Source organism: Salmo salar, chromosome 09 (assembly GCF_965601325.2).
Source record: "Salmo salar chromosome 09, fSalSal1, whole genome shotgun sequence".
Classification (NCBI taxonomy): Eukaryota; Metazoa; Chordata; class Actinopteri; order Salmoniformes; family Salmonidae; genus Salmo; species Salmo salar.
In genome coordinates, this window is record NC_138299.1 from 3,736,299 (window position 1) to 3,762,942 (window position 26,644).

Consider the following 26,644-nt stretch of genomic DNA (forward strand, 5'->3'; position numbering starts at 1 on the left):
GGGAATGGGAGTGGAGCTAGGCACTGCAGGGCCTGGATTACCCTCCACATCACCAGAGGAGGAGTAGGATAAGGGTATGGCTAAAGGCTATAAGAGCTGGTTGTCTAGTGCGTTCGGAACAGAGAGTAAAAGGAGCAGGTTTCTGGGCACGGAAGAATAGATACAAGGCTAGGATGTGAATACAGTGGGGGATAGCAGGTTAGCAGATAGGCATTCAGGGGACGTCGCGACGGAAGAGCCTGTTGAAAACCCCCTCGGGTGGATTACGTCGGTAGACCAGTCGTGAAGGATCGGCGGGGCTCCGTATTGGCAGTAAAAGGGGCCCAGGCCAATTGGCAAAATAGGTATTGTAGCCCAAGGTAGTGGCTGATGGACCTCTTCAGCTAGCCGGGAGATGGGCCTAGCATAGGCTAGCTCCAGGCTAATTTATGCCTCGGGACAGTGACGTTAGCCAGGAGTAGCCACTTGGATAGCAGCTCAAGAAGCTTTCCTGCAACTAACATCTGTCATGTTAGAGTTGACTTAAAAATGTTCTGTTATAGCCAACAATGTACTTGCTTTAATATAAAAAATTGTCAGGTAGTGGTGCTGTAACCAGGCGATGACAATGGTACCAGACTGACCAATGAACGGTCTTGTCTTTGACTGTTCCTTTGTCCGCAGTGAACAGTGAATGGCCATATTGTACTGTAGGTTTGTCCTATGCTCAGCCTGGTTCCTGGGTTCATGCCATGTTCTCAGGTCTGTGCAGTGTGCAGGAACTCTCAACCTCACAATCCTGCTGGAATCTGCACTGCGTGGACTCTATTAGACACACACACACAGCTACACACAGACATAAACACACATACAAACACGAATGCAGTTCAACCGATTTGGTCACTGCAGCGTTCAAGATGAGCTGTTACTGCACGCTCACCTTTGCTCTGTGCTTTACACACTTCTCTAGAGGGTTGTGTCATGACGTTGGCCTCTGAGTACAGGGAGGACAGTTGATCCCCTCCACCCTTGCACCATCCCCCAACCTACCTCCCCCCACCCAGGCCCTGTGTGAGGGGGTTGTAAAATTCCAGAGGAGAATCTTACAACCACATGGCCCAATTGAGACACAGGGGGGTCCCATAGAGAGACACAGGAAATTCTTCCAACATTTGTGTTCTGGAGAAGGTATGGAAGATTGGTGAAGAATCCAGCTACGAACTGGTCCGCTTGGTACAATTTTGTGATACTCAGAAGAGACAATATAGCCATATTACCATAAAACGGTTTATATAATAGCCTCAGCCTTGAGACTTGCATCCACATGGTTGTATAGAATGTATTAATAAGGATAAAGCTATTTGTAATACATTGAGATGCTATGTACTGATGTTAATGTGATAGAATTATATTTCTGTACCAAGCTTAACTCCGTCATCGGCACGCCCCCAGGGACACAGACAGGACCAGGCGTCATGTGACATGTTCACTATAAAACTATACCCTGATTTACATTTCTCCAGACCCGGCCTCCACTCCATTGCGAGTTGGCCAATAGGTTTGACCATCCAAGTACTCTACTGAAAGTGAACTATACCACGTGGTTAACTTTTAGACTATTGATACCGACAGAATAAGAACAATTCTTTGATATTAATTATTAGTCTGCAGCTAAGTAAATTATATCATTGAACGTGAAGACCAACGAAACATCCATTCTATGACGACATGAGAGAGACAGACAGACAGACAGACAGACAGACAGACAGACAGACAGACAGACAGACAGACAGACAGACAGACAGACAGACAGACAGACAGACAGACAGACAGACAGACAGACAGACAGACAGACAGACAGACAGACAGACAGACAGACAGACAGACAGAGACTCTGTGTACCTCCTCAGCTGAACATTTTATGACCCATTGTTCTACAAGACACCAGCCATGCCTGTTTTAGGGCACATTACTCTACCAATTCTTTGTGACGATAATTACTGTTTGTATACTTTATGTGAATTAATTAGTTTAGTAAATAAATGATTTTAAGACAATTGATGTATGGATGATTTTAGTAAAGACTGGGTTCGTGCAGATACAACAATTTACGACGTTTGGAATGAGACTGGACGCGAGGTAAAATGCACCATTTAAACCAGAAGATAATCGGCCTATACTATAATAGAATATGTTATAATATAGGAAAGTTATATTAGGAAAATTATAACTTTGTAATCTGAATATTTTCCTTGGTGCCCCGATCTCCTAGTTAATTACAATTAAACGATTAATCAGTTTAATCGCGTGATAATAATTACAGGGAGTTAATTGATAAACATGTCTTCAGTTTAATGGTACCCCAAAGACACGACAGTCGTGTGTGTCCACCCTCTGTGTCTCACTGTATTTTTGTGTGGTTGGTCTGATATGTGTCACTCTACAGTTCTAAACTTTTCAGGACCCTGTCTTTCAATGATAATTTGTAAAAATCCAAATAACTTCACAGATCTGTAAAGGGTTTAAACACTGTTTCCCATGTTTGTTCAATGAACCATAAACAATTAATGAACATGCACCTGTGGAATGGTTGTTAAGACACTAACAGATTACAGACGGTAGGCAATTAAGGTCACAGTTATGAAAATGTAGGACACTAAAGAAGCCTTTCTACTGACTCTGAAAAACACCAAAAGAAAGATGCCCAGGGTCCCTGCTCATCTACGGAACGTGCCTTAGGGATGCTGCAAGGAGGCATGAGGACTGCAGATGTGGCCAGGGCAATAAATTGCAATGTCCGTACTGTGAGACAGGACGGACAGCTGGCAGACCACGTGTAACAACATCTGCACAGGATCTGTACATACGAACATCACACCTGCGGACAGATAAAGGACAACAACAACAACTGCCCGAGTTACACCAGGAATGCATAATCCCTCCATCAGTGCTCAGACTGTCAGCAATAGGCTGAGAGAGGCTGGACTGAGGGCTTGTAGGCCTGTTGTTAGGCAGGTCCTCACCAGACATCACCGGCAACAACGTCGCCTATGGGCACAAACCTACCATCACTGGACCAGACAGGACTGGCAAAAAGTGCTCTTCACTGACGAGTCGCGGTATTGTCTCACCAGAGGTGATAGTCGGATTTGCGTTTATCGTCGAAGGAATGAGCGTTACACCGAGGCCTATACTCTGGAGCGGGATCGATTTGGAAGTGGAGGGTCCGTTATGGTCTGGGGCGGTGTGTCACAGCATCATCAGACTGAGCTTGTTGTCATTGTAGGCAATCTCAATGCTGTGCGTTACAGGGAAGACATCCTCCCTCATGTGGTACCCTTCCTGCAGGCTCATCCTGACATGACCCTCCAGCGTGACAATGCCACCAGCCATACTGCTCGTTCTGTGCGTGATTTCCTGCAAGACAGGAATGTCAGTGTTCTGCCATGGCCAGCGAAGAGCCCGGATCTCAATCCCATTGAGCACGTCTGGGACCTGTTGGATCGGAGGGTGAGGGCTAGGGCCATTCCCCCAGAAATGTCTGGGAACTTGCAGGTGCCTTGGTGGAAGAGTGGGGTAACATCTCACAGCAAGAACTGGCAAATCTGGTGCAGTCCATGAGGAGGAGATGCACTGCAGTACTTAATACAGCTGGTGGCCTAATAATTAATATCAAAGACTTGTTCTTATTCTGTCGGTATCAATAGTCTAAAAGTTAACCCCCCCGTTTGTTCAGGGACACATTATTCAATATCTGTTGAACTTGTCTGTGGAACTTGTTCAGTTTGTCTCAGTTGTTGAATCTCATGTTCATACAAATATTTACACAAGTAAATGAAAATAAACGCAGTTGACAGTGAGGACGTTTCTTTTTTGCTGAGTTTTTATATAGACATTCACAGGTTCACCTCTGTTTGAGCCCACTGCACTGTGCAGTGGTGTGCTCTGAAGTGCCGATTCCACTATTATTACAGTATTATACTACTACACTATACAGTACATTGCTGTGCGTCATAAAGCCTTGCCATTCAACTGACGTCTTGACTGGGTCATTTTTGGGGTCTTATTCCTTTTTGCTCCTGGTTGACCCATCTTGGTAATGCCACATTAGCCAGCCCTTGAGAGGGCACATCTGTGGGAATAGAACGTATCCGTGCGAGTGCCTGCACGCTTGACCAGCATGGTTATCTAACCTATGCGGAAGTATCCAACTACTTTGTCTATTTTATTTTATTTTTTTTTTTATTTTTTTTTTCTCCCGCCGTTCTCAGCAGGTACGGAAATCAAGCTTTCTTCCAGAGAGGAAAATAATTATCATACCTCTCCAAATGAGTCTGGGTCGAGAGTGGGGGCGGAATGGGCCCCAGCCATTTCCTTAAATAGAGCTGTGGGGCTTCTCCAATTGGGTTGGACTTGAGGCTAGCATTCCGGGCATAGCTAGGACTGCGACATTCTGAGCCACACAACAAAATAGTCCACTACAGCCACAGCAGCCGTTTCCAACAGGTAGACTGGAATTGCAGTCACTGAGTGCAGCCGGCTCCCTCTGTTCACATTGCTTTTACAGCCACCTTCCAGACTTGCCAGGGTAATACTGCTCAGTTCTAGACCCGCCTCCTCCTCATTGCCAGGGGTGACGGGAGAGCAGAGGAGGGTATGTTTTTGACTTGGGTTTCCGTTGCGATGGTAAGGATATCAATGAACGACTCAATTACTTCTAGAAATTGACTTGATGTCATTAGGAAGGGAATAGTTACTTTGTGCTTTATTGCTACAATACTTGATACATACAATGTCTGTCTGATGAAAGCAGGTTGGTTTGCTATCAATTAAATTATTTTTAATACGCTTCCTATACAATTCTCGTTAGTGACATGTGCATATCGTCATGTGCATTGTCACTCTCTGGGAAAGCACTCGTCAAACGTGAAAGGGGAAAGGAATATAGCACACTTATGTACAGGGATACTACTTTTAGGTAGCAGTGATGCGTTTCCTTTTCCTCTTCCTCGTGGAAGAGGAAGTAGAGCATCCTGAAAGTGTGTAGCTTATCGTCACTGGCTCAACAATAGGTGACCACAAACGCACACACAGAGAACGCGTGCACACACACAGAGGACGCTGGCATGCTGGATCTGGGGGTTAGTGACAGAAGCAGGTGTTTCCCATTTTGTTGTCCTTCCAGCTGAGTTCAATAGATAGTTAGCTCCTGCGCGGCTACGCTACTATTTCCAATGCTCGGGACAGGATTAGAGGTCATAAATGGAACTTCGAGGGAAACACATATTCCCTTTCAGACAGGAGTTTAGTTGACTTATTCCTGGTAACACTTCATTTTAAGGGGGCCTTATTACAGTGCAGTTACATATGTAGTTACACTGGAACAAGTGTTATAGTTACACTGTAATTGCATTCTGTAATTACAGCGGTGTAACAACAAATGCCTGTTACCATGCTTGTTACAAATGTTAAAGTTTCTGATGGCGTCCCAACGCACCATATTTCAGCCTGCCCAAAGCACATAAGTTTTAGCAAATTGAAAACAGACCACCTCATTGGCACAACTCTGCAATAAAGGGCTCTGGAGTCTGATGCCCAGGCACAATAGCAAAAATGGGTTCACAAATGGTTAACATCAAATAAATACTTTATTTCAATCATTTAATGGTGCATTTGACAATGGGTCAATTACTTTAACCGTCAATAAAAAAAAATGTTGACACAATAAAAAGTTATGGTTAAAATTGTGAGTCATTCGTGCTTGTCATTGTAAGCCTATTAAGCTTGGCTGAATCATGTAACCTTACAAGGGTTTCACTGTTGAGGAACATTCTCACTTTTGGATGGGATGTGCAATTATATATTTATCCCAGGAATTAAGGCATCATGCCAAGATCTACCCATCTACGCTCTAAATAACGACGACCTCAAACGTGCCCACATGTTGACACTGATGTCATGTAACAGTGCACAAAGAACGGGGTCGAGAAGGTCAGTGTGCAAAATCCAGACATGAAAGATTGTCGCTAAAGAAATAAAGTGTTGTAGGTCAAAAACATCAACACAGGAGAGAGAGGTTTTCCATGCAATTAGTTTTCTTTTTCTGGATAAATGAATTCTGCTGGACGATTTAGCATAGCTATGCTGTTTTCTAGTTGGATAGCAAATGTTAGCTGGTGTTTTTGTTGGGCCTACCAACTAGGCTAGCTAGCTACCATCTACAGAATAGACTTTCCATGCAATCTGTTTTTTTGGATTGGCTAGAACGCTAGCTAGCTAGTTTTCTAACCTTGACTAGTTAAAGCTGGCAAATATGCTATGGTAGCTTCTAGAGGTGTGCCGAGTCGTCGGACTAAACGAGTATTGTAACAGAAATGGGCAATTTTCTGGAGACGATTATGACAGTATTTCTTTTGTAATTATCCGTGATCGGAGAAAAAATATATATTTTGGGGGGCTAGCATGATTCTTTCTCATGTCAGTCAAGTGAGGTGTTACATGGTCTAAATAACTCAACTGGCTAGTCTGCCTGTCTGTAAAGAGAAGGGTGGGCTGTATGTTCTGATTGGATAGAGTGAAGCTGTATATTTCTGTCCAGTCGCTTCATAATTTCACCCGATCACTTTCACTTCTTCTCTGTTTAGGTCTGATCGTTTATATTGCTGCTGCCTCTTGTTAGCCTGCTACTATGATAGATCAAATAGCAAACTTGTCTGCCTGCTGTATAGGTTAGGACACATAGACACACATTGGGGAAGATAGCGTTCTCCTGATATACGCCAAACCCAGATTTGTCCGTCGGACTGCCAGATGGTGAAAGCTTAAAGCAAGATGGCGCCGACAGACATGGCAGCTCTGCTTCTAGCGCCTAAGCAACTTTGCAGTATTTTGTTTTTTGTATGTTATTTCTTACATTATTAGCCCAGAACATTTTTTGTGTTGTTACATACAACCGGGAAGAACTTTTGGATATCAGAGCGGTGGTAACTAACCAGCATTACAACCAGGAATACAACTTTCCAGAAATGGATCCATTGTTCGTACCCCCCCAGGGTAATTGAACGTATCCCAGAGGCTGCTCCAAGACGCCGCTGGCGGAGAAGAGGTATTCAGAGCGGACTTCTAGTCTGACTCAGGAGGCGTGCTTACAATCCACCGCTTCCGAGTATATTACTCACTAATGTTCAGTCTCTGAATAGTAAAGTAGACAAGCTCAGGGCGAGGATCTCCTTCGAGTGACATCAGGGACTGTAACATACTCTTTCATGGAGTTATGGCTCTCCGGATATACTGTCCCCATCCATACAGCCTGCGGGGTTCTCAGTAAATCACATAGACAGGAATAAAGAACTCTCCGGGAGGAAGAAAGGTGGTGGTGTATGTTTCATGATTAACTACTCATGGTGTGATTGTGATAATGTACAGAAACTCCACTCCTTTTGTTTATCCAACCTAGAATACCTCAAAATCAAATGCCGACCATATTACCTCCCAAGATAATTATGTTTGGTTAAAGTCACAGCCGTGTATATTCCCCCTGAAGCCGTTACCACGACGGTCCTCGAGCTACACTGGATTTTGTGCAAACTGGAAACCACATCCCGAGGCCGCATTTATTGTAGCTGGGGATTTTATGAAAGCAAATTTGATGAAAGTTGCATCAACACATTGACTGTAGTACTTGCGCTGCCAAAATGCTCGATCACTGCTACTCCCTCTCCCGGGATGCCTACAAGGCCCTCCCCCGATCTCCCTTCAGCAAATCAGATCACGACTCCTTTTTACTCCTCCCTTCCTATAGGCAGAAATTGAAACAGGAAGTACCCGTGCTAAGGTCTAATCAACACTGTTCTGACCAATCGGAATCCATGCTTCAAGATTGTTTTGATCACGCGGACAGCGATCTGTTCCGGGTAGCCTCTGAGAAGAACATTGACTTATACATGGACACGGTGACTGAGTTCATCAGGAAGTGCATAGGCGACGTTCCTACTGTGACTATTAAAACCTACCCAAACCAGCAACTGTGGATTGATGGCAGCATTCAAGCAAAACTGAAAATGTGAACCACTGCATTTAACCATGGCAAGGTGACTGGGAATATGGTTGAATACAAACAGTGTAGTTATTCCATCCGTAAGGCAATCAAACAGGCAAAACATCAGTACAAAGTGGAGACACAATTCAACAGCTCCGACACTAGACGTATGTGGCAGGGTCTACAGACAATCACGGATTACAAAGGGAAAACCAGCCACGTTGTGGACACCAACGTCTTGCTTCCGGACAAGCTAAACACCTTCGCCCGCTTTGAGGATAACACAGTGCCACCGACGCGGCCCACTCTCCTTCTCCGTGGCCGATGTGAGTAAGACACTTAGGTGTGTTAACCCTCGCAGGGCTGCCTGCCCAGACGGCATCCCTGGACTTGTCCTCACAGCATGCGCAGACCAGTTGGCTGGAGTGCTTACGGACATATTCAAATTTACAAATGGTGTAGCCTACCTGGCATATTAAAAACGTAACTGCAGGTTGGCCTAACCTCCATATGCTATTCCAGTACAGGCTACGGATTACGTTTTTTTGGTTGTTGTGGGACATTCTAAATGCATACAAATTCAGTACACATACAGCATGTTAGTAGGCTTTATGTAAAAAAAAACAGATTAAGTTGAGAATAGTCTGATGGGTGTGGGGGATTGTCAAGTGCTTGTATTATCAAGTGCATGTCAAATTGTGAGTGCGAGACTGATGAAGCTTGCGCAGCAAAACGCTTGTTTTTCATGGGACTTTTTTTCAAATCATCATTAGTCTCATCATGCAGCCTTACAATGTATTAAACATCTAAACATCTAGCCCAACGTTTGTAGAACAACTAAAGTTACATGAATAACTCTAAATGAAGCATAAAGGAGGACCTGTTTCTTTTAACTGCTCAACACAGAATGCGCACTCCCTCGGAAATCGTTTGGGGAATAATATCCTTCATTTTATTCAGCTATGTTAAATTGTATTGTTCTTACTATAAAATAGTACAAACAATTCTCTTCCTATCCTGTCTCACAATGTCTTCCTCTTTCACACATGGTCTCACTCTCCTCCCTCTCCCCCTCTTTTTCCTTCCCTCTCCTCTCTGTGTGAGCTCTAGACAGGGCCGTGTCTGTCTGCTCATTACCTCTGTGTCAGTGGGTCAGTCAGGGGCTGAAGCCTTCAGATTAGCCTAGCAGGGATCCTGGTCACTAAAGTACAGTTCTTCCTGCCTAGCTGGCTGGCTCTTTTAGAAGTGCTGCAGGCCAGGACTTTAAGTCTTTTCTCTCTGTTTTACTCTTTCTCTTCCTCTTTCTTTCGCTCACTTTTATTTTCTTTAGTTGTTCACTTTCTTTCCATCCCTCCTGCATTCTCTTCTCTCCAGCCCTTGTTAACCTCTTTTTTTTTGCCCTCTTCACATCTCCTCTCTCTCTCTCACTCATACATACATACATACATACATACATACATACATACATACACACACACACACACACACACACACACACACACACACACACACACACACACACACACACACACACACACATTCTCCTACCTCACCTTTCACCCGAATCCGAGGCGATGCAAGTCTCTGGGTTTTGGGCCTGTGGGTGCCTGTCTGCCTGTCGACCCAGCCCTGCAGCGTACCGCCACTGCTTGTGGAGAGGGTGGGCCAGGCGGGAGGCCTATGATGAGCTCACTCCTACTCACACACTCTCTCCCTGCCTCCCTCCCTCAGCCCTGGTCTTTCTTAGGAGAAACCTCACCCCAAGTTAGCGTGTCAGCTCAGTATACTTTCGGGAAGCCAGCCCTGCCTGCTGCTATACTTAGAAACGGAGTCTGTCTCTCTCGAACTATCAGGGGCTCACAGCTGGATGACAGCTGAACTGAATAACCATACGGAGGGACTTTGAGGAACAGCCATAGCTTACTACATGATTCCATATGTGTTATTTCATAATTTTGATGTCTTGACTATTATTCTACAATGTAGAAAATGGTAAAAATAAAGAAAAACCCTTGAATGAGTAGGTGTGTCCAAACTTTTGACTGGTACTGTACATTGGCTTTGTCCCTACATTCTGGTGTATGTTAGTTTCCCTCCCTTGTCCGTTTTCCTCCCAACAACCACTGATATGGAACACACTTTCTGGTGAAAGTTAGATTGTAGTAACTTATCCAGTCTTTTCAGGGACATGTGTCAATGGTGGAGAATGAGAGGGAAGCCTTCTATTTGTATTGGATCACGGGTAGTACCTCCATTTTTTTTTCCATCCCCCATAGCCTACTCTCTCTGTCCCCCACTTTTCTTCTTTCTCTCCCTCTCCATTCTGTGGAACATATTAGAAGTTGTTTGGTTGTTTGTTATAGTAGGGGCTGGGGCTACAGATGGCTGGAGCAAGTGTATGTGTGTGTGTGTGTGTGTGTGTGTGTGTGGGGGGGGGGGGGGGGTTTCAAAGAGAAACTCTGTCTAACCAGCGCCGGTTTGGGGATGCAGCATCAGCTCGGAAACTGCATTCTTCAGCTAGGACCTGTGGTATGCCAGCGCATTCCTCACTGCTGAGCTGGAGAGTCCATTCGGGAAAGGAAGGATATGGGTGGGAAACCTTTTTCCCTTTTTTTTTTTCTTTCATTCCCCCCTCATCTTTCTTTCCTTCTTCTTTTCTGGAAAGGCTTCCAACCCCCCCTTCTTGGTCTTTCGTCTCATTCTGAATTGCCTTTTCCAAAGTTGACATTTTGTAAGTTTTGCCCTACTTTTCCACACCTGGAAAATCCTGTTGAGTTGTTGGTCGTGGGTGTAGGTGCGCGCAGTGGGTCTCTTGCCATGGCCCAATTCAGTATTGTTTTTTTTCTCTCTCTGTGTGGGTAAAAGTACAGACCAACCACTTTGGCCGTGACCCCACTCTGCGAGGGTGTCTCAGGCAGAGTTTGTATATGCAAAAAAAATAAACGTTTTGTGAAATAGGACAAATATATAAGCACCCACCAAATTATTATGACTATTTTTCTTTCTGGGACACTTTTTATTGCTTTTCCCCCCTTTCTCTGTCCGCTGGCTTGATTAAACTTCCAAACTCCTCCTCTTGCACTTTTGAGCAAGCTTTTCTGAGGGAGATACACTACATGACAAAAGTATGTGGACAACTGCTCGTCAAACAATTCATTCCAAAATCATGGGCATTAATATGGAGTTGGTTCCCCCTTTGCTCCTATAACAGCCTCCACTCTTCTGGGAAGGCTTTCCACTAGATGTTGGAACATTGTTGTGGTGACTTGCTTCCATTCAGCCACGAGCATTAGTGAGGTCGGCCACTGATTTTTGGCGATTAGGTCTGGCTCGCAGTCGGCGTTCCAAATAATCCCAAAGCTGTTCGATGGAATAGAGGTCAGGGCTCTGTGCAAGCCAGTCAAGTTCTTCCACACCGATCTCGACAAACCATTTTTGTATGGACCTCGCTTTGTGCACGGGGGCATTGTCATGCTGAAACAGGAAAGGACTTTCCGCAAACTATTGCCACAAAGTTGGAAGCAAAGAATCATTTACAATGTCATTGTATGTTGTGGCATTAAGATTTCCCATCATTGGAACTAAAGGGCCTAGCCCGAAGTATGAAAAACAGCCCCAGACCATTATTCCTCCTCCACTAAACTTTACAGTTGGCACTATGCATTGGGGCAGGTTGCGTTATCCTGGCGTCCACCAAACCCAGATTGTGAAGCATGATTCATCGCTCCAGATAGGTGCTCCAGAGTCCAATGGTGGTGAGCTTTACACAATCAATCAATCAATCAAATGTATTTTTATATAGCCCTTCGTACATCAGCTGATATCTCAAAGTGCTGTACAGAAACCCAGCCTAAAACCACAAACAGCAAGCAAAGCATGTGAAAGAAGCACGGTGGCTAGGAAAAACTCCCTAGAAAGGCCAAAAACCTAGGAAGAAACCTAGAGAGGAACCAGGCTATGAGGGGTGGCCAGTCCTCTTCTGGCTGTGCAGGGTGGATATTATAACAGAACATGGTCAAAATGTTAAAATGTTCATAAATGACCAGCATGGTCAAATAATAATAATCATAGTAGTTGTCGAGGGTGCAACAAGCACGTCCGGTGAACACGTCAAGGTTCCATAGCCGCAGGCAGAACAGTTGAAACTGGAGCAGCAGCACGGCCAGGTGGACTGGGGACAGCAAGGAGTCATCATACCAGGTAGTCCTGAGGCATGGTCCTAGGGCTCAGGTCCTCCGAGAGAAAGACAGAAAGAGATGCCGGCGCTTGGCATTGCGCATGGTGGTCTTAGGCTTGTGTGCGGCTGCTCGGCCATGGAAACTCATTTTATGAAGCTCCAGACGAAAAGTTCTTTCCCGATGTTGCTTCCGTAGGCAGTTTGGAACTCTGTAGTGAGTGTTGCAACCGAGGACAGACGATGTTTACACGCTTCAGCACTCGGCAGTCCTGTTCTGTGAGCTTGTGTGGCCTACCACTTCGCGGTTGAGCTGTTGTTAGTCCTAAACGTTTCCACTTCACAATAACAGCACTTAGTTGACCCGGGGCAGCTCTAGCAGGGCAAATGTTTGACGAACTGACTTGTTGGAAAAGTGGCATCCTATGACAGTGCCACGTTGAAAGTCACTGAGCTCTTTGGTACGGGCCATTCTGCTACCAATGTTTGTCTATTGAGATTGTATGGCTGTGTGCTCGATTGTATACACCTGTCAGCAACGGGTGTGGCTGAAAAAGCAGAATCCATTAATATGAAGGTTTGTCCATATACTTTTGGACATGTAGTGTAACTGTGGCTAAATGCTAAACCTCACGTTGTGAAGGCAAATGTTACAGGAATACGCTGTGTTGAACGGAACGAGTCGCCCCCTATTGACTCAACACTATAAAAAGGCCCCCAGTACCACGGCGGGCACATAGGGCCCGGGACCTGTTTGTTTTGCTGACAGGATGAAAACAGGCCTGTAGGCTTAGGCCCCATAAACCTGGCTCCAAACTCTGCCATGAAGTAAACTTCAGATGGAAAACAGGCAGCGCTGGGTGGATGGTGGCCCAAAGCATTGTGGTGGTGGGGGGGGGGGGGTAGTAGAGTGGCGGGCTAATAATGGCATTTTTTGGGGCTGTGTGGAGTGTTTGGTGTACACGCAATGTGTGGTGGCTGGCTGGCTGTTTTTCGGTTGATGTGCTCTTCTGGTCTCGTATAAATAGGGTGTTATCTCTCTCCCGCCCGGCGTTGTTGGGACTGTGTGTGATGTTGACCAGGCCTATTTTTAGAACAAGGGGAATCATGTGTCCGACAATCTCTCCCTGTGTGTGTGTGTCATCTCAGCCAATTATAAAAATCACTTGTGTAACTAATTTTCCACAGTGACTCGACATAATCTATTGTCCATCCAGGTATAGGAATTAAGAAGTGGCTGTCTGTCTTGTATCTGTACAGAAGTTATGCTTCCCGAGCTGCTGGATTTACATCCAACCCTCTGTCATTTGATGTCTCAAAGTTTGATTTAATTCGAAGGAGACACTTCCTGTGAACAGTTAGTTGGCTATGTAATGGGTTTGGCATGGACCCAGTGACCACTTCTCTCTCTCGATGTTATACCTCTCCCTGTCTCTGTGTGAGGTCAGAAACCAAAGCTGTGGCTTGTTTATGAAGGACAGCCAACCACTGTAAGATGTGTCATTTGCCACAGCTCAGGCAGCTTGAGCGAAGTTGGACCATCTGGTGGTGAAGCCAGGTCAGACTCTGACATACAGTGCGGGATATTTTTTTGGTTGAAATGTGACGTAGCCTAGCCTACAACCTGGCTTACCACTGCCATGACGACCGTTTGAAAACTCCCAAGTTTGTTTTTGTAATCCTATTAAAGCAGAGACCTCCCTATCTATAGGCATCCATTTATTTTGGAGTGGGTTTGAAGAGTCTATTTTATTTAGAGTTGTCTGTCTCTTTGTCATTTCTACTCTGCCGGCAAGTAAAATGATCTACGGTGTTGGTGGTGATGACAAACCTTTTCCTTCCTGTGGTGACCTGTATGAGGGCTTTGTATCATAGGAATCTATTCCAAAGAAAGAGCTTGGAACCTTTAACCCTGATTTTTTTATTTCTTTGGTTGGCAACTGTCTCTTCTCTATCATCCGTGGGGTTTGTGGCACCAGACTTGCAGGGAGACAGTTGGGCTGAGCCCAGGAAGTGCGAGAACCACATGCCTCTGCAAAGTGGCCCAAGTGGAAAAACACGGCTGTATTTATACACTGAGCGAAGGACGCACCCTTTTTGATGAGTGCCATGGCCGCTGGTCCAAATGACACCCTGTTCCCAGTGTTTCCCTTATATTCATTTAGCATAATTTTTGTATTACATTTCTTTTATCATATTTTGGGGAGAAAATGTGGTTTCTTTCTGAAGAGAAAGAAACCAAATATGGCCCAATGCAGGAATTTTAGAAAGCCACACCCTCTGCGACAGCGGAAAAAGTGTTTTGTTTGCTGGGCCGGTGTGCCACGTAGAGTTCACCAGGCAACACAGCATTGTCTAGTTGAGAGAACAGGCCCAAGTCCGACTGACTGAAGGAGGGTAATCCTTTGACTGGACGGGGGGCTGGGAGATACTGTGAATGTGATCCGCACATTCCCAGAAATGACCTCTCCCTCTGTTAAGGCCAGTCACCACACCCTCAGAGTTAGGTTGGGGAGGACAGAGAGTGTGGAACTCAGACTGACATCTTTCAGCGGGAGGGACAAAAATGAGTAGGAATGAGAGACTGAGGGAGCGATTACTCAGGCCCAGTGAGGGGTGGTAAGGAGCGGCATCTCATTGTTTCCTTTCTACTTCTACAGCCCCTCAACAGTGTCTGCTCTGCTTTTTATTTACATTTTTTCATCTCTCTCCCTTTTTCTGCTGGAGTTGGATGAGGTTAACACTACCCTGAGGGGTCAGCGAGGGTGGGGATAGAGGGAGGAGGAAAGCAGAGGAGAAGTCTTCCACAGACTTCAGAACTCTCCCTCCTTGTTGCATTCCTCTGTGTTTACTAGTGGCCTGTTTCCCTATCCTAGTGACCACACTTTGACCTCTGAACGCTGTAAACTGACCTCTTGACAGGCAATGTCTGGGCAGGTTTCTCTTTCTCCTTGTTTCCCTCTCTTTTGTAAAGGAAGCGTTCTCATCCACTGAGACTCGTCCAGCTGTTGTTGACTCTTGTTCTTTCCAACCCCCGGGGGTGCATCTCTAGTGGTATTAGAGTCTCGTCTTCTTACCTTTGTACTGTAATGATGATGTGTAAGCAAATTCCCGGAGGACGGTTTCCATATTGCTTTTCACCTGTCCTGTGATTTCAGATCTGTGTCTGTGTGTGTGTGTGTGTGTGTGTGTGTGTGTGTGAGAGAGAACTTTTGTATTCTACATTGTTGATTGTGTGTGTCACACAGTACAAGATGAATGGATACCCGTTCAAAAATGCACGTAACATAATCCCATTTCAATAAAGTGTGATCAATGTTGCTCTTCTTACCGGACAGGCAAGGAATAGATGATTCAAACTGACACTTAGAGGGAGGAAGACTTGTGGTCTCAAGCTGTTTTTGGATGTCATCTATATGTGAATACAGGGAGGATGTGAAGGGGGAGAGCAGGGAGGAGGAGGGAGGAAGTGAGAATCCCAGAGATGAGTAGGCTATTGTATTAGCTGCCTGCTGCTCCCATGCACAACTAACCCCCTAGAGAGAGAGAAAGCGAGAGAGGGGGGAGTGGATGAGAATGAGGAGGAGAAAGGGAAGGTGGAGGGAAAAGAAGGCCAAGTAAAGAAGGATGAAAAGAGAGGGAGTGGAGGAGCATAGTAGACTGAGAGCGACCGTAGGGCAGCCGGTGGATTGGAGAGTCGGTGGATAGTGAAAGCAATAAAGGGAGAGGGGGAGCTCAGGCCAAGTCAAGTGCGCACTCACTCAAGTGAGGGGCGTTACTGGGGGTCATGAGGACTTGATTACCAGATAAACTGGGCCTTTGGCCCAGCAGAGCCATACATAGGCAGTAGGTACAGCACTGGGGCACCACTATATGGGGAAATAGACCTACATCTCCTCATTCCCTGGTTATCTTTTTAAAATCGAACCTTTATTTAACTAGGCAAGTCAGTTAAGAACAAATTGTTATTTACAATGACGGCCTACCGGGGAACAGTGGGTTAACTGCCTTGTTCAGGGGCAGAACAACCGATTTCTACCATGGCAGCTCGGGGATTCGATCCAGCAACCTTTCGGTTACTAGTCCAACACTCTAACCACTAGGCTACCTGCTGCCCCCTGCCCTTTTGTTGACACCTGTAGATACTGTAGATGGTCTCGAATACATGCTGGTGCTCCTTCTTCCAGAGATAAAATCCCAATTTCATCTTTACTTGGTCCTGAAGCAAGCAGTGTAGAATCAGGTTTGAGTGTTTTATCCCTGGGCATGGTTGTTGCGTACATGTCTTCTGATTGAAAAGATTACATCTCCTCTAGAGGATTTTGGGAAGGTGTCCTCTCACGCTCACTCCCTCTCTCTTTCCCACTATTTTGTTGCTCTCTTTTTCTCTCGCAATCTCTCCTTTCCTCTTCATCCTTTCCTTACACTGCCTCTCTTTCACCTCTTTCCCTCCGTCGCTCTCTCCCTGTCTTCTTCCTTCTCTCTATCCCTTTCTACCTCCTGTCTCTCTTGCCGTCAGGGCGCGTGAACTTTAAAAATGGCAGTGCCAAAAAAAAAAGCCCTAGCTACCGAAGGGGATACTTAATCATAGGCCACAGAGCCGCCTGCCTGTGGTCCCCATTAGGTGACATCTGTGTGCTTTCTAAACAAGGAGTTTGCCTTGCCTCATTCCCAAACAAGCCTCCGGACTCAGGACGTGTCCCAAATGGCACCATACTACCTATATAGTGCTCTACTTTTGACCTATGTGCCCTAGTCAAAAGGAATACACTATATAGGGAATAGAGTGCCATTTGGGACACGACCTTTGTTTCTGTGACAAAGCTGTGACCTCTGGAGAATACTGTGTACTGTAGCATTTATTTAATCCCTCTCGTCATGTATCAGAATTAGAGATGAGGACTACAGTAGCCTACATCTGCCCGGCCTGTTATGTTTGACCAATGACGTAAAGGGTCACACAAACATGCATACATCCCGATCCCTAAACAGGAAGTTAACCCCTGGGCTGACTGCAGTATCCTCTACTCTTACAATACAGTCTCCTCTATTCTCGGTGGCGGTCAGACCGGAGCCCCACAGCTTCGACCCGGAAGTATGTATAGCCTCTGTCCCAATCTGATAGGAATGACGCAATGTTTCTGAGACGCATGCTTCTCACGGCTGCAGTGCTGAGACAACAATAGGCTCCACGACTCCACAGGGTAGGTATAGCAACCACACTGCCTAGGGCTCAACTAACTACCCACCCACTCTTGACTTCTAGATATTCCTTCTATTGTCCGTTCTTCCTTGATGTTATCACTGATTTAGGCGTGATTGGACATGTGAACTAGAGGGAAATACCACATGGCTTTCACCTGTCCATTCATTTCTAATCCGTGATTACTTAGAGGAAGGAGGGATGCACTTCTAAACAGTTTGAACTTTGCGATTTTAACAAAATAAAAAGTGACACCTCGTAATCGATCTTGTCCTTCATCGCCTCTCGTTCCTCCATCCACCCCTTGCTTTCTCCGTCTGCCCACCGCCATGTGTGGTTGTAAACAGGTTATAGATTATTTTATGTTCCTGTCAAGTCCTGTTTAAGGGTGGGGGGGGGGGGGGGTAAGGCATCTGGATTTCCTACAAGCAAAAGCAAGAGCTCCCACAACATAATTGTTTTGGAATAACTGAAGTACTTATTTTTCTTCCAGCTCCCACAATATGTTGGGGATACGTTGAGAATCTGTTGAGATGTGGAGAGAGGCTTTGCCTGGAGTTCTATCAAGCTGAAGGCCAAATCCACCCTGCCTCTTTCCTTAGAGAACGAGCTAATACAAACGCCATGGGTCTATCCCGGGCTTCACTCAGCCCAGTGCAAAAGGCAATTACAGAACATTTCCACCGAAAGATATTGTGTGGAACAGAATTGATGTTCTGACTTGCTGGATAAGGGATCGTCCCACACACATTGCTATCTGCAAAATTCAAAGTGTTGCACCATCCTGAAAAAGCCACGGTTATGTTTTGCTGTACTAACCCTTCCTCTCTCTTTTTTTTCTCTCCACTCCCCTCCTCTCTCTTCCTCCTCCAGTGGTGATCAGCCAGTGGCAGGGCGAGCCCAAGGAGCGTGTCATCTCCCTGGTCCTCACCCACCTGCCCCTGCTCAAGCCGGGCAACGTTGAAGCCAAGGGCGAGTACATGCGCCTTCTCCCCCGCATCTTGGCGCACACCATCGACCATGGCCGCCACCTCGAAGAGTCACGCCAACTCCTCTCCTATGCCCTCATCCACCCGGCCACCTCGCTGGACGACCGCGCTGCCCTCGCCCTCTGGCTCAACCACCTGGAGGAGCGCGCCGCTGCCCGGGGCGACTCGTTGGAACGGCCACCCCCCGTCCCGGCCTCACTCCATCAGACGCCCCCCTCGACACACTCCTTGTCAGGGTCCAGTTGGAGTTCCTCAGGGAGCCACCTGGGTCAGCTATACCACCACCAGCGCTACGGCTCGGATGATAGGCTCAACGGCTGGCAGGGGTCCAGGGACTCGGGATTGGGCAGTGGTTGGCACCAACAGCAGCAGGGGCATGGAGGGTGTGAGAATGGCGGGCACCTGGCGCTCTACCCGTCCTCGTCGGTGCCTGGGAGTATCAACACGGTTGGCACGGGCGGCAGCAGTGAGTGGCTCTTTCTTTTTCGATTTCCTGCTTTTTGTAGGTTACGTCCCAAAAGTCTGACATAGCTTCCTTTCCTCGTGTCTTCTCCTGGTTTACTTTCTTTCTGGATCAGCACTGATCTGAAAGCAGTCCAATCAATCAATCAAATTGTATTCATAAAGCCCTGTTTGCATTACAGTAGTATTCTGGCTTATCCTGTAAAGAGCAAGTCGTTAAGTTTGAAAAGCTACCCAGGCTTTTCACCATCAGTTGTGGTGAATGAAAGGAGACGAGGAAAGGAAGCCGTGTCGAGCCGTGGCCTCCTCCACCACTTATGGTTGTTTTTGAAGACTCGCACTCTTAGCAGCATGCTCAGCAGTTGCATGTGCTTAATCAGGGTTCCTGAACGCTACTGACAAGAGGGTGGTCTTTATTAAAGGGACTTAACTCACCTCCGGACTGTTTGAAATTATAGTTTAGTGTGATTTAGAATGACATTTTACACCTCTTTAGTGTATTAGCAATCGTTTCAAATAAAGGGTCTTCCCATTTGACCAGACCTGGGTAAAAATACTATTTGAAATATTTCTAATACTCTTTGTTTTTTCTTTATCCTGTCTGGAGTGCCAGGTGTCCGGGTTTTGCAGTTTTGTGACTTCTATTGGTTCCATTGGGCCAGGCAAGCTCAATCAAGCCCAGCTGAAGTATTTTAATGAATGTTCATGTAGTTCGGATAGAGATATTATGCCTCTTTGATATGGAGAATAAGGAATCATGTCAGCTCTATTTGTGATATTTCTATCGGCAATGATTTCTAATAGGACTTAAACCCAAGCCTGACCCTAACCCTGTAGGTCTAAAGGTGCCATTATCTGTCATCATCCAGGTTATTCCTTCCCTAGTTTCTCATGTTGTTCTTTTTCTCTAACTTTTTCTCTCTGCGTTATGGGAAGGGCCTGTAAGTAAGCATTTCACTGTTAGTCTACACCTATTGTTAACTAAGCATATGACAAATCAAATTTGATTAGATTTTTAGTACTAGAACATTCTAGATCGGCCATATCGGGAGCCAATGAGGTCAGGCCGTCACAAGGGTAAACAGACTCCAAACAAACCAAGCCAGCCAGTAGCCACCTCTGACAAAGGAAAGAAAAATGTCTACCCACCGTGTGGAAGTCTAAAGCGGTAGGTGGGTTTGTAGGCCCTACTGTGCTCCAGCACCCCAAAGCCATTCAGATTGAACATATCTGTGGTTAGAGCAGGATATTTCCAGCCGAAGAATGCAATGGTATTTTTTTTTCTTCTCCAATGAAGGAGACAGCTGAGGATATAAATAAGGACACATTTAAAGCTCCGGGCCCTGCACAAGATCCTCTTTTATTTTTGACTAGGCTTGGGTGTTTCAGCAGTATGTCCATAGCACAAAGGAACGATTTCACAACTCGAACCTAGAGTTGCCCTTCTTTTAGCCAATGGTCGGTCACTGTGGGATTAGCCAGCCAATCAGCCAGGATGTTGTCTGAATTGCTGAACGCAATTTGGGTTGGGCACAACTTTGTAGAACGTTCAGATAGAGATATGTCACGTACAACAAACATGCCTGATATGTAGAATCATGTCAGCTCTATTCTATTTGCAACAATCCACAATGTTTGCTGACTGAATGTGGCCCTAGTAATCCTCACCCCAACGCAAGTAAATTTACTGTCAGCCAAAGTGGTTAGGTTAGAAAGAATTTTAGCTTATACCCACATTAAGTAATTTTCTCTAGTTTGATTTTATATTCGACCATTTCAACCATTGGACTGTTCTAGGCTACCCAAGAAGTGTTTAGGAATCCCCATCTAGGAAATACCAGGGTCTGTAGTGACGCCTCTAGCACTGAGCTGCACTGCCTTAGACCGCTGCGCCACTCGGGAGCTGCAAAAATACTGATATATTTAAAAGTATTTTTGCAGCTCCCGAGTGGAGCAGCGGTCTAAGGCACTGCAGCTCAGTGCTAGATACGTCACTACAGACCCTGGTTCGATGCTGGACTGTATCCCATGGGGCAGCACACAATTGGCCCAGCGTTGTCCAGGTTAGGGGAGTGTTTGTCTGGGGTAGGCTGTCATTGTAAATAACTGACTTGCCTAGTTAAATAAAGTGGTGTGTGTGTGTGTGTGTGTGTGTGTGTGTGTGTGTGTGTGTGTGTGTGTGTGTGTGTGTGTGTGTGTGTGTGTGTGTGTGTGTGTGTGTGTGTGTGTGTGTGTGTGTGTGTGTGTGTGTGTGTGTGTGTGTGTGTTTATAAACAAAGGAGTTGTAGATTATGGCGAGAAAGTTTGTATAGAAATATTCCATTGCTTAAGTCCCTAATTTGGAGACTGGACCCTAAAAATGATTCTTCCCCCACAATGAAATTGGGTGGGAGGGGAGGGTCTATGGATCTGTCTCCATACGTTCATACGTATGTTAGTATGTACAGTCGTGGCCAAAAGTTTTGAATGACACAAATATTAATTTGATGCCTCAGTGTCTTTTAGATATTTTTGTCAGATGTAATTATACTTCAGTATTCCATAGTAACAAGATTTCATAAGTGTCAAAGGCTTTTATTGACAATTACATGAAGTTGATGCAAAGGGTCAATATTTTCAGTGTTGACCCTTCTTTTTCAAGACCTCTGCAATCCGCCCTGGCATGCTGTCAATTAACTTCTGGGCCACATCCTGACTGATGGCAGCCCATTCTTGCATAATCAATGCTTGGAGTTTGTGGGTCTTTGTTTGTCCACCCGCCTCTTGAGAATTGACCACAAGTTCTCAATGGGATTAAGGTCTGGGGAGTTTCCTGGCCATGGACCCAAAATATTGATGTTTTATTCCCCGAGCCACTTGTTATCACTTTTTCCTTATGACAAGGTGCTGCATCATGCTGGAAAAGGCATTGTTCGTCATAAAACTGTTCCTGGATGGTTGGGAGAAGTTGTTCTCGGAGGATGCGTTGGTACCATTCTTTATTCATGGCTGTGTTCTTAGGCAGAATTGTGAGAGAGCCCACTCCCTTGGCTGAGAAACAACCCCACGCATGAATGGTCTCAGGATGCTTTACTGTTGGCATGACACAGGACTGATGGTAGCACTCACCTTGTCTTCTCCGGACAAGCTTTTTTCCGGATGCCCCAAACAATTGGAAAGGGGATTCATCAGAGAAAATGACTTTACCCCAGTCCTCAGCAGTCCAATCCCTGTACCTTTTGCAGAATATCAGTCTGTCCCTGATGTTTATCCAGGAGAGAAGTGGCTTCTTTGCTGCCCTTCTTGACACCAGGCCATCCTCCAAAAGTCTTTGCCTCACTGTGCGTGCAGATGCACTCACACCTGCCTGCTGCCATTCCTGAGCAAGCTCTGTACTGGTGGTGCCCCGATCCCGCAGCTGAATCAACTTTAGGAGACGGTCCTGGGGCTTGCTGGATTTTCTTGGGCACCCTGAAGCCTTCTTCACAACAATTGAACCGCTCTCCTTGAAGTTCTTGATGATCCGATAAATTGTTGATTTAGCTGCAGTCTTACTGGCAGCAATATCCTTGCCTGTGAAGCCCTTTTTGTGCAATGATGACGGCACGTGTTTCCTTGCAGGTAACCATGGTTTACAGTGGAAGAACAATGATTCCAAGCACCACCCTCCTTTTGAAGCTTCTAGTCTGTTATTCGAACTCAATCAGCATGACAGAGTGATTTCCAGCCTTGTCCTCGTCAACACTCACACCTGTGTTAACGAGAGAATCACTGACATGATATCAGCTGGTCCTTTTGTAGCAGGGCTGAAATGCAGTGGAAATGTTTTTTGGGGATTCAGTTAATTTGCATGGCAAAGAGGGACTTTAAGATTCATCTGATCACTCTTCACAACATTCTGGAGTATATGCAAATTGCCATCATACAAACTGAGGCAGCAGACTCAAATTAATATATGTGTCATACTCAAAACTTTTGGCCACAACTGTACATTAAGCTGGGTGTACACAACACGATTTTGGCCCTTATTTACCTGTCCCAGACAACTTTTTGAATCGGAGACAAAATACCCATGTCGTTGACTACTCAGGGTGCGCGGTCTTCATCGACGCTTGTTTAACGTGAGCGGGTTAGAGACGCAATCTGAGTGCTACCGATCCCGTCTTTGAGCAGTCCCAGAAGTCCGGATTTTTTCAAACATGGTTGATTTCATTGGCACAAAATCTGCATTGCTCTTGTAGTGTGAGATGTGCATCGACGTTTTGAGAGCAATAGCCAATGAGAGCTCACTATAGAATAAGCCAGTGAGATGATTACATTTTCGCATCACCAAGAATGTGTAGACTCGAGCAGAAGCGATTACTAGTATGCGTTTGTACTTGCCAACTGGTCAAATCATTACAGCTCTGAAGTTCACAAGTATTTTATTCTATTCAAAATGTTTGCTAGATATTTCAAATATGTATGGCAAGCGTGAATGCCTGACTGAAAACGTTTGAGAGGGGTCGTTCTAGCTACGTTAACGATCTAATCATATCACATTGTTTTCACAAGACAACGTGGTATCATCATGGTATCCTCATCCTCAAGAATCTTGTAGTGTGTGACCCACCAAAGTCGTGTAGTGTACAACCTGCCAGGTCGCAGTTGTAAATGAGAACTTGTTCTCAACTGGCCTACCTGGTTAAATAAAGGTGAAATAAAAAATAATAATCATTAAGTGGGCCACTACGTTGGTAAGAGAAAAAAACACAGGAAAGACTGTTTAATGTGTAGTTTAGCGATGTTAGGATTTTGAAAGTTGTGTTGTGTACAACCTGCATGGTCACACATGATATCTCGGACACCACTGGCCCGATTTTTACAAAACTTGGATGAGATGGAGAGAGAGATCCAGCATTTACAAAATTACACTGATGGCCCAAGTGGGGTGCTAAAGTAATCATCTGAAACTTTGAACAAGAAAATATGTCCTGTCCTGTTTGAGCTACAGTCATAACATTTTGTACATATATGCATCTCCTCATGAGAAACAAGTTTCCCATAAGATCTATAAGCTCCACCCATTCGCAAAAGGTGAACATTTTGAAAGGATGTGTAGACTATATAGGCACTGTAATTCCATACAGATACAGTTGACAACTAATGTTGGTATTGTTTCATTTTTGTCTTTTTTTTCCTTTTTTTTTTACTCGTATACGGGTTGAAAATGTCAGATTTGGACCCTGATAAACTCCTAAATTGGAACACAGTGGCTGTACAGTAACATGCTATACCGTACCTTCAGAAAGTATTCACACCCCTCAACTTTTTTCACATTTTGTTGTGTTAGAGCCTGAATTTGAAATGGATTAAATATTTTTGGGGGTCACTAGCCTACACACAATACCCCATAATATCAAAGTGGATTTGTGTTTTTTGAATTTATTACAAATGTAATAAAAAAATTAAAAGCTGAAATATTGAGAGTCAATAAGTATTCAACTCCTTTTTTTTATGGCAAGCCTAAATAATTTCAGGAGTAAAAATGTGCTTAACAAGTCATATAATATACTGAACAAATATATAAGCGCAAAGTGCAACAATTCCAACGATTTTGCTGAGTTACAGTTCATATAAGGAAATCAGTCAATTGAAGTAATTAGGCTCTAATCTATGGATATCTCTTTAATTCATCTCTCGCGATGTCCAGCCCATCTATCTCAGCCAATCATGGTTAGTGTGACGGTTTCTGACTTTTTCTGTGGCTAAACCAACTAGGCTTGTAAGTTAATGTATCCGTATTTACAAATGGCATTACAAGTTTGTTATTAAGGCACATGAAAGTTCACATGTTCCAAAAGGCATTTCTGCCAAAAAAACGCTTTCAAAAACATGTTTTCCTGTGAAGTAGTGACGTGCGACATATGACTAGTTTCCTGAAACGAGTCACATTTTCCAGGAATATTCTCATCATGGTATCCAGAGTATTTTCAGATATAGTTATCAAGAAATGCGGCAAAGTACAGTAAATGTAAAATACACGTAAAATCAACAGAGTAATCTTTGGATTCAGTCTTGTCAGGTGAATTGTTGTCCTCACCTTTTGGTATAATAATTTTCCCATAAAATCATTCCTCCCCATCTTTTACCGCACTGTACCTCCCTAGCCCCATCCCTTACCCATGTAAGGTAGCCTTTGTGGAGAGTCTGTATGTAAGGAAAATGGCTAATATTTAGGGACTGGAGCTTGTAATGTTAGCTGGGAACCTATTTTAAATCAGCCCGTGAAGTCCTATACATAGCCAGACCAACACAGTTAGTGGTGCCGCATATAGGGGGAGAAAGAGACTGGCGGGCGGCACAAAGCGCTCTCCTGTACATCATCTCATTTGCCTTCTCAGCCAGTGTGCCCGCTCTAGCTTCTTCTGGAAGGTCTGTGACATCTATCTATCTCTCTATCACTCACTCACTCACTCACTCATCAAATTTATTTATATAGCCCTTCTTACATCAGCTGATATCTCAAAGTGCTGAACAGAAACCCAGCCTAAAACCCGAAACAGCAAGCAATGCAGGTGTATAAGCACGGTGGCTAGGAAAAACTCCCTAGAAAGGCCAAAACCTAGAGAGGAACCAGGCTCTGAGGGGTGGCCAGTCCTCTTCTGGCTGTGCCGGGTGGAGATTATATCAGCACATGGCCAAGATGTTCAAATGTTCATAAATGACCAGGATGGTCAAATAATAATAATCATAGTAGTTGTCGAGGGTGCAACAAGTCAGAAACTCAAGAGTAAGTGTCAATTGGCTTTTTCATAGCCGATCTTTGAGAGTATCTCTACCGCTCCTGCTGTCTCTAGAGAGTTGAAAACAGCAGGTCTGGGACAGGTAGCACGTCCGGTGAACAGGTCAAATGGGACAAGTTGTGTGACCTGGCTTCTATTTTTTTATTTAACTAGGCAAGTCAGTTAAGAACAAATTCTTATTTACAATGAGGCCTAGGAACAGTGGGTAAACTGCCTTATTCAGGGGCAGAACGACAGATTTTTGCCTTGTCAGCTCGAGGATTCAGTCTAACCTTCCGGTTACTGGCCCAACACTCTAACCAGTAGGCTACCTGCCGCCCCTTTGCCCAGCGGCCTCTTTTGCCATGTAGTTCCACAGAGGCTGGCCTGGGAACAGTTTATTAAATGCGAAAGCTGATGTTTCAAAACCAGCTGCCCTCGGATCAGTTTTTAGGAGGGAAAGTTTGTTTTAATCAGGAGTGATTCTCTAGGTCTCTGTCTTAACTACAGAAATGTTGTTAGAAGGTAGGAGTTAGAAGGTAGACAACCGTTTGAACACAAGGCAGGCTGTGTCGACTCAACGCGGGATTCTGATTCTCATTATACAACACCCTACGCCACCACCACCCCACCCGCAGTAGCTAGCCCCCTAACCACACAACTTTGAGCATGCAGCATGCTTATTTTTTTGTTTATTTGTCAGGGACCATGTACAACATGCCATTGCACCAGATTTAGCTATAGCAAAAGTTCATCTGTCGTCCCTGGGCGGAGAACCATCAACATCAGTACATCAATACAATGCTGCAATGTAACACACTATTAACATATCTATGTATAAAACGAGCATTAGTGAGGTCGAGCACTGATGTTGGGCGATTAGGTCTGGCTCGCAGTCGGCGTTCCAATTCGTCCCAAAGGTTTTCGATGGGGTTGAGGTCAGGGCTCTGTGCAGGCCAGTCAAGTTCTTCCACACCGATCTCGACAAACCTTTTCTGTATGGACCTCGCTTTGTGTGCGGGGGCATTGTCATGTTGAAACAGGAAAGGGCCTTCC

At 45.1% G+C, this 26,644-nt stretch overlaps 1 protein-coding gene across 6 annotated transcripts in view; it reads left to right on the forward strand.

Annotated features, from left to right (window-relative positions):
• The window catches only part of LOC106610612 (protein Smaug homolog 1), an 82,783-nt gene that overhangs the window by 29,045 nt on the left and 27,094 nt on the right, over positions 1 to 26,644 (forward strand). For all 6 annotated transcript variants that reach the window (XR_014378693.1, XM_014210018.3, XM_014210016.3 and 3 more), the window contains one exon: positions 18,268 to 18,849. Coding sequence is in view for 5 of the 6 variants with exons in the window: in XM_014210018.3 (XP_014065493.2) it covers positions 18,268 to 18,849 (582 nt within the window). In the remaining variant the exon portion in view is untranslated. The remainder of the gene's footprint in view (positions 1 to 18,267; positions 18,850 to 26,644) is intronic.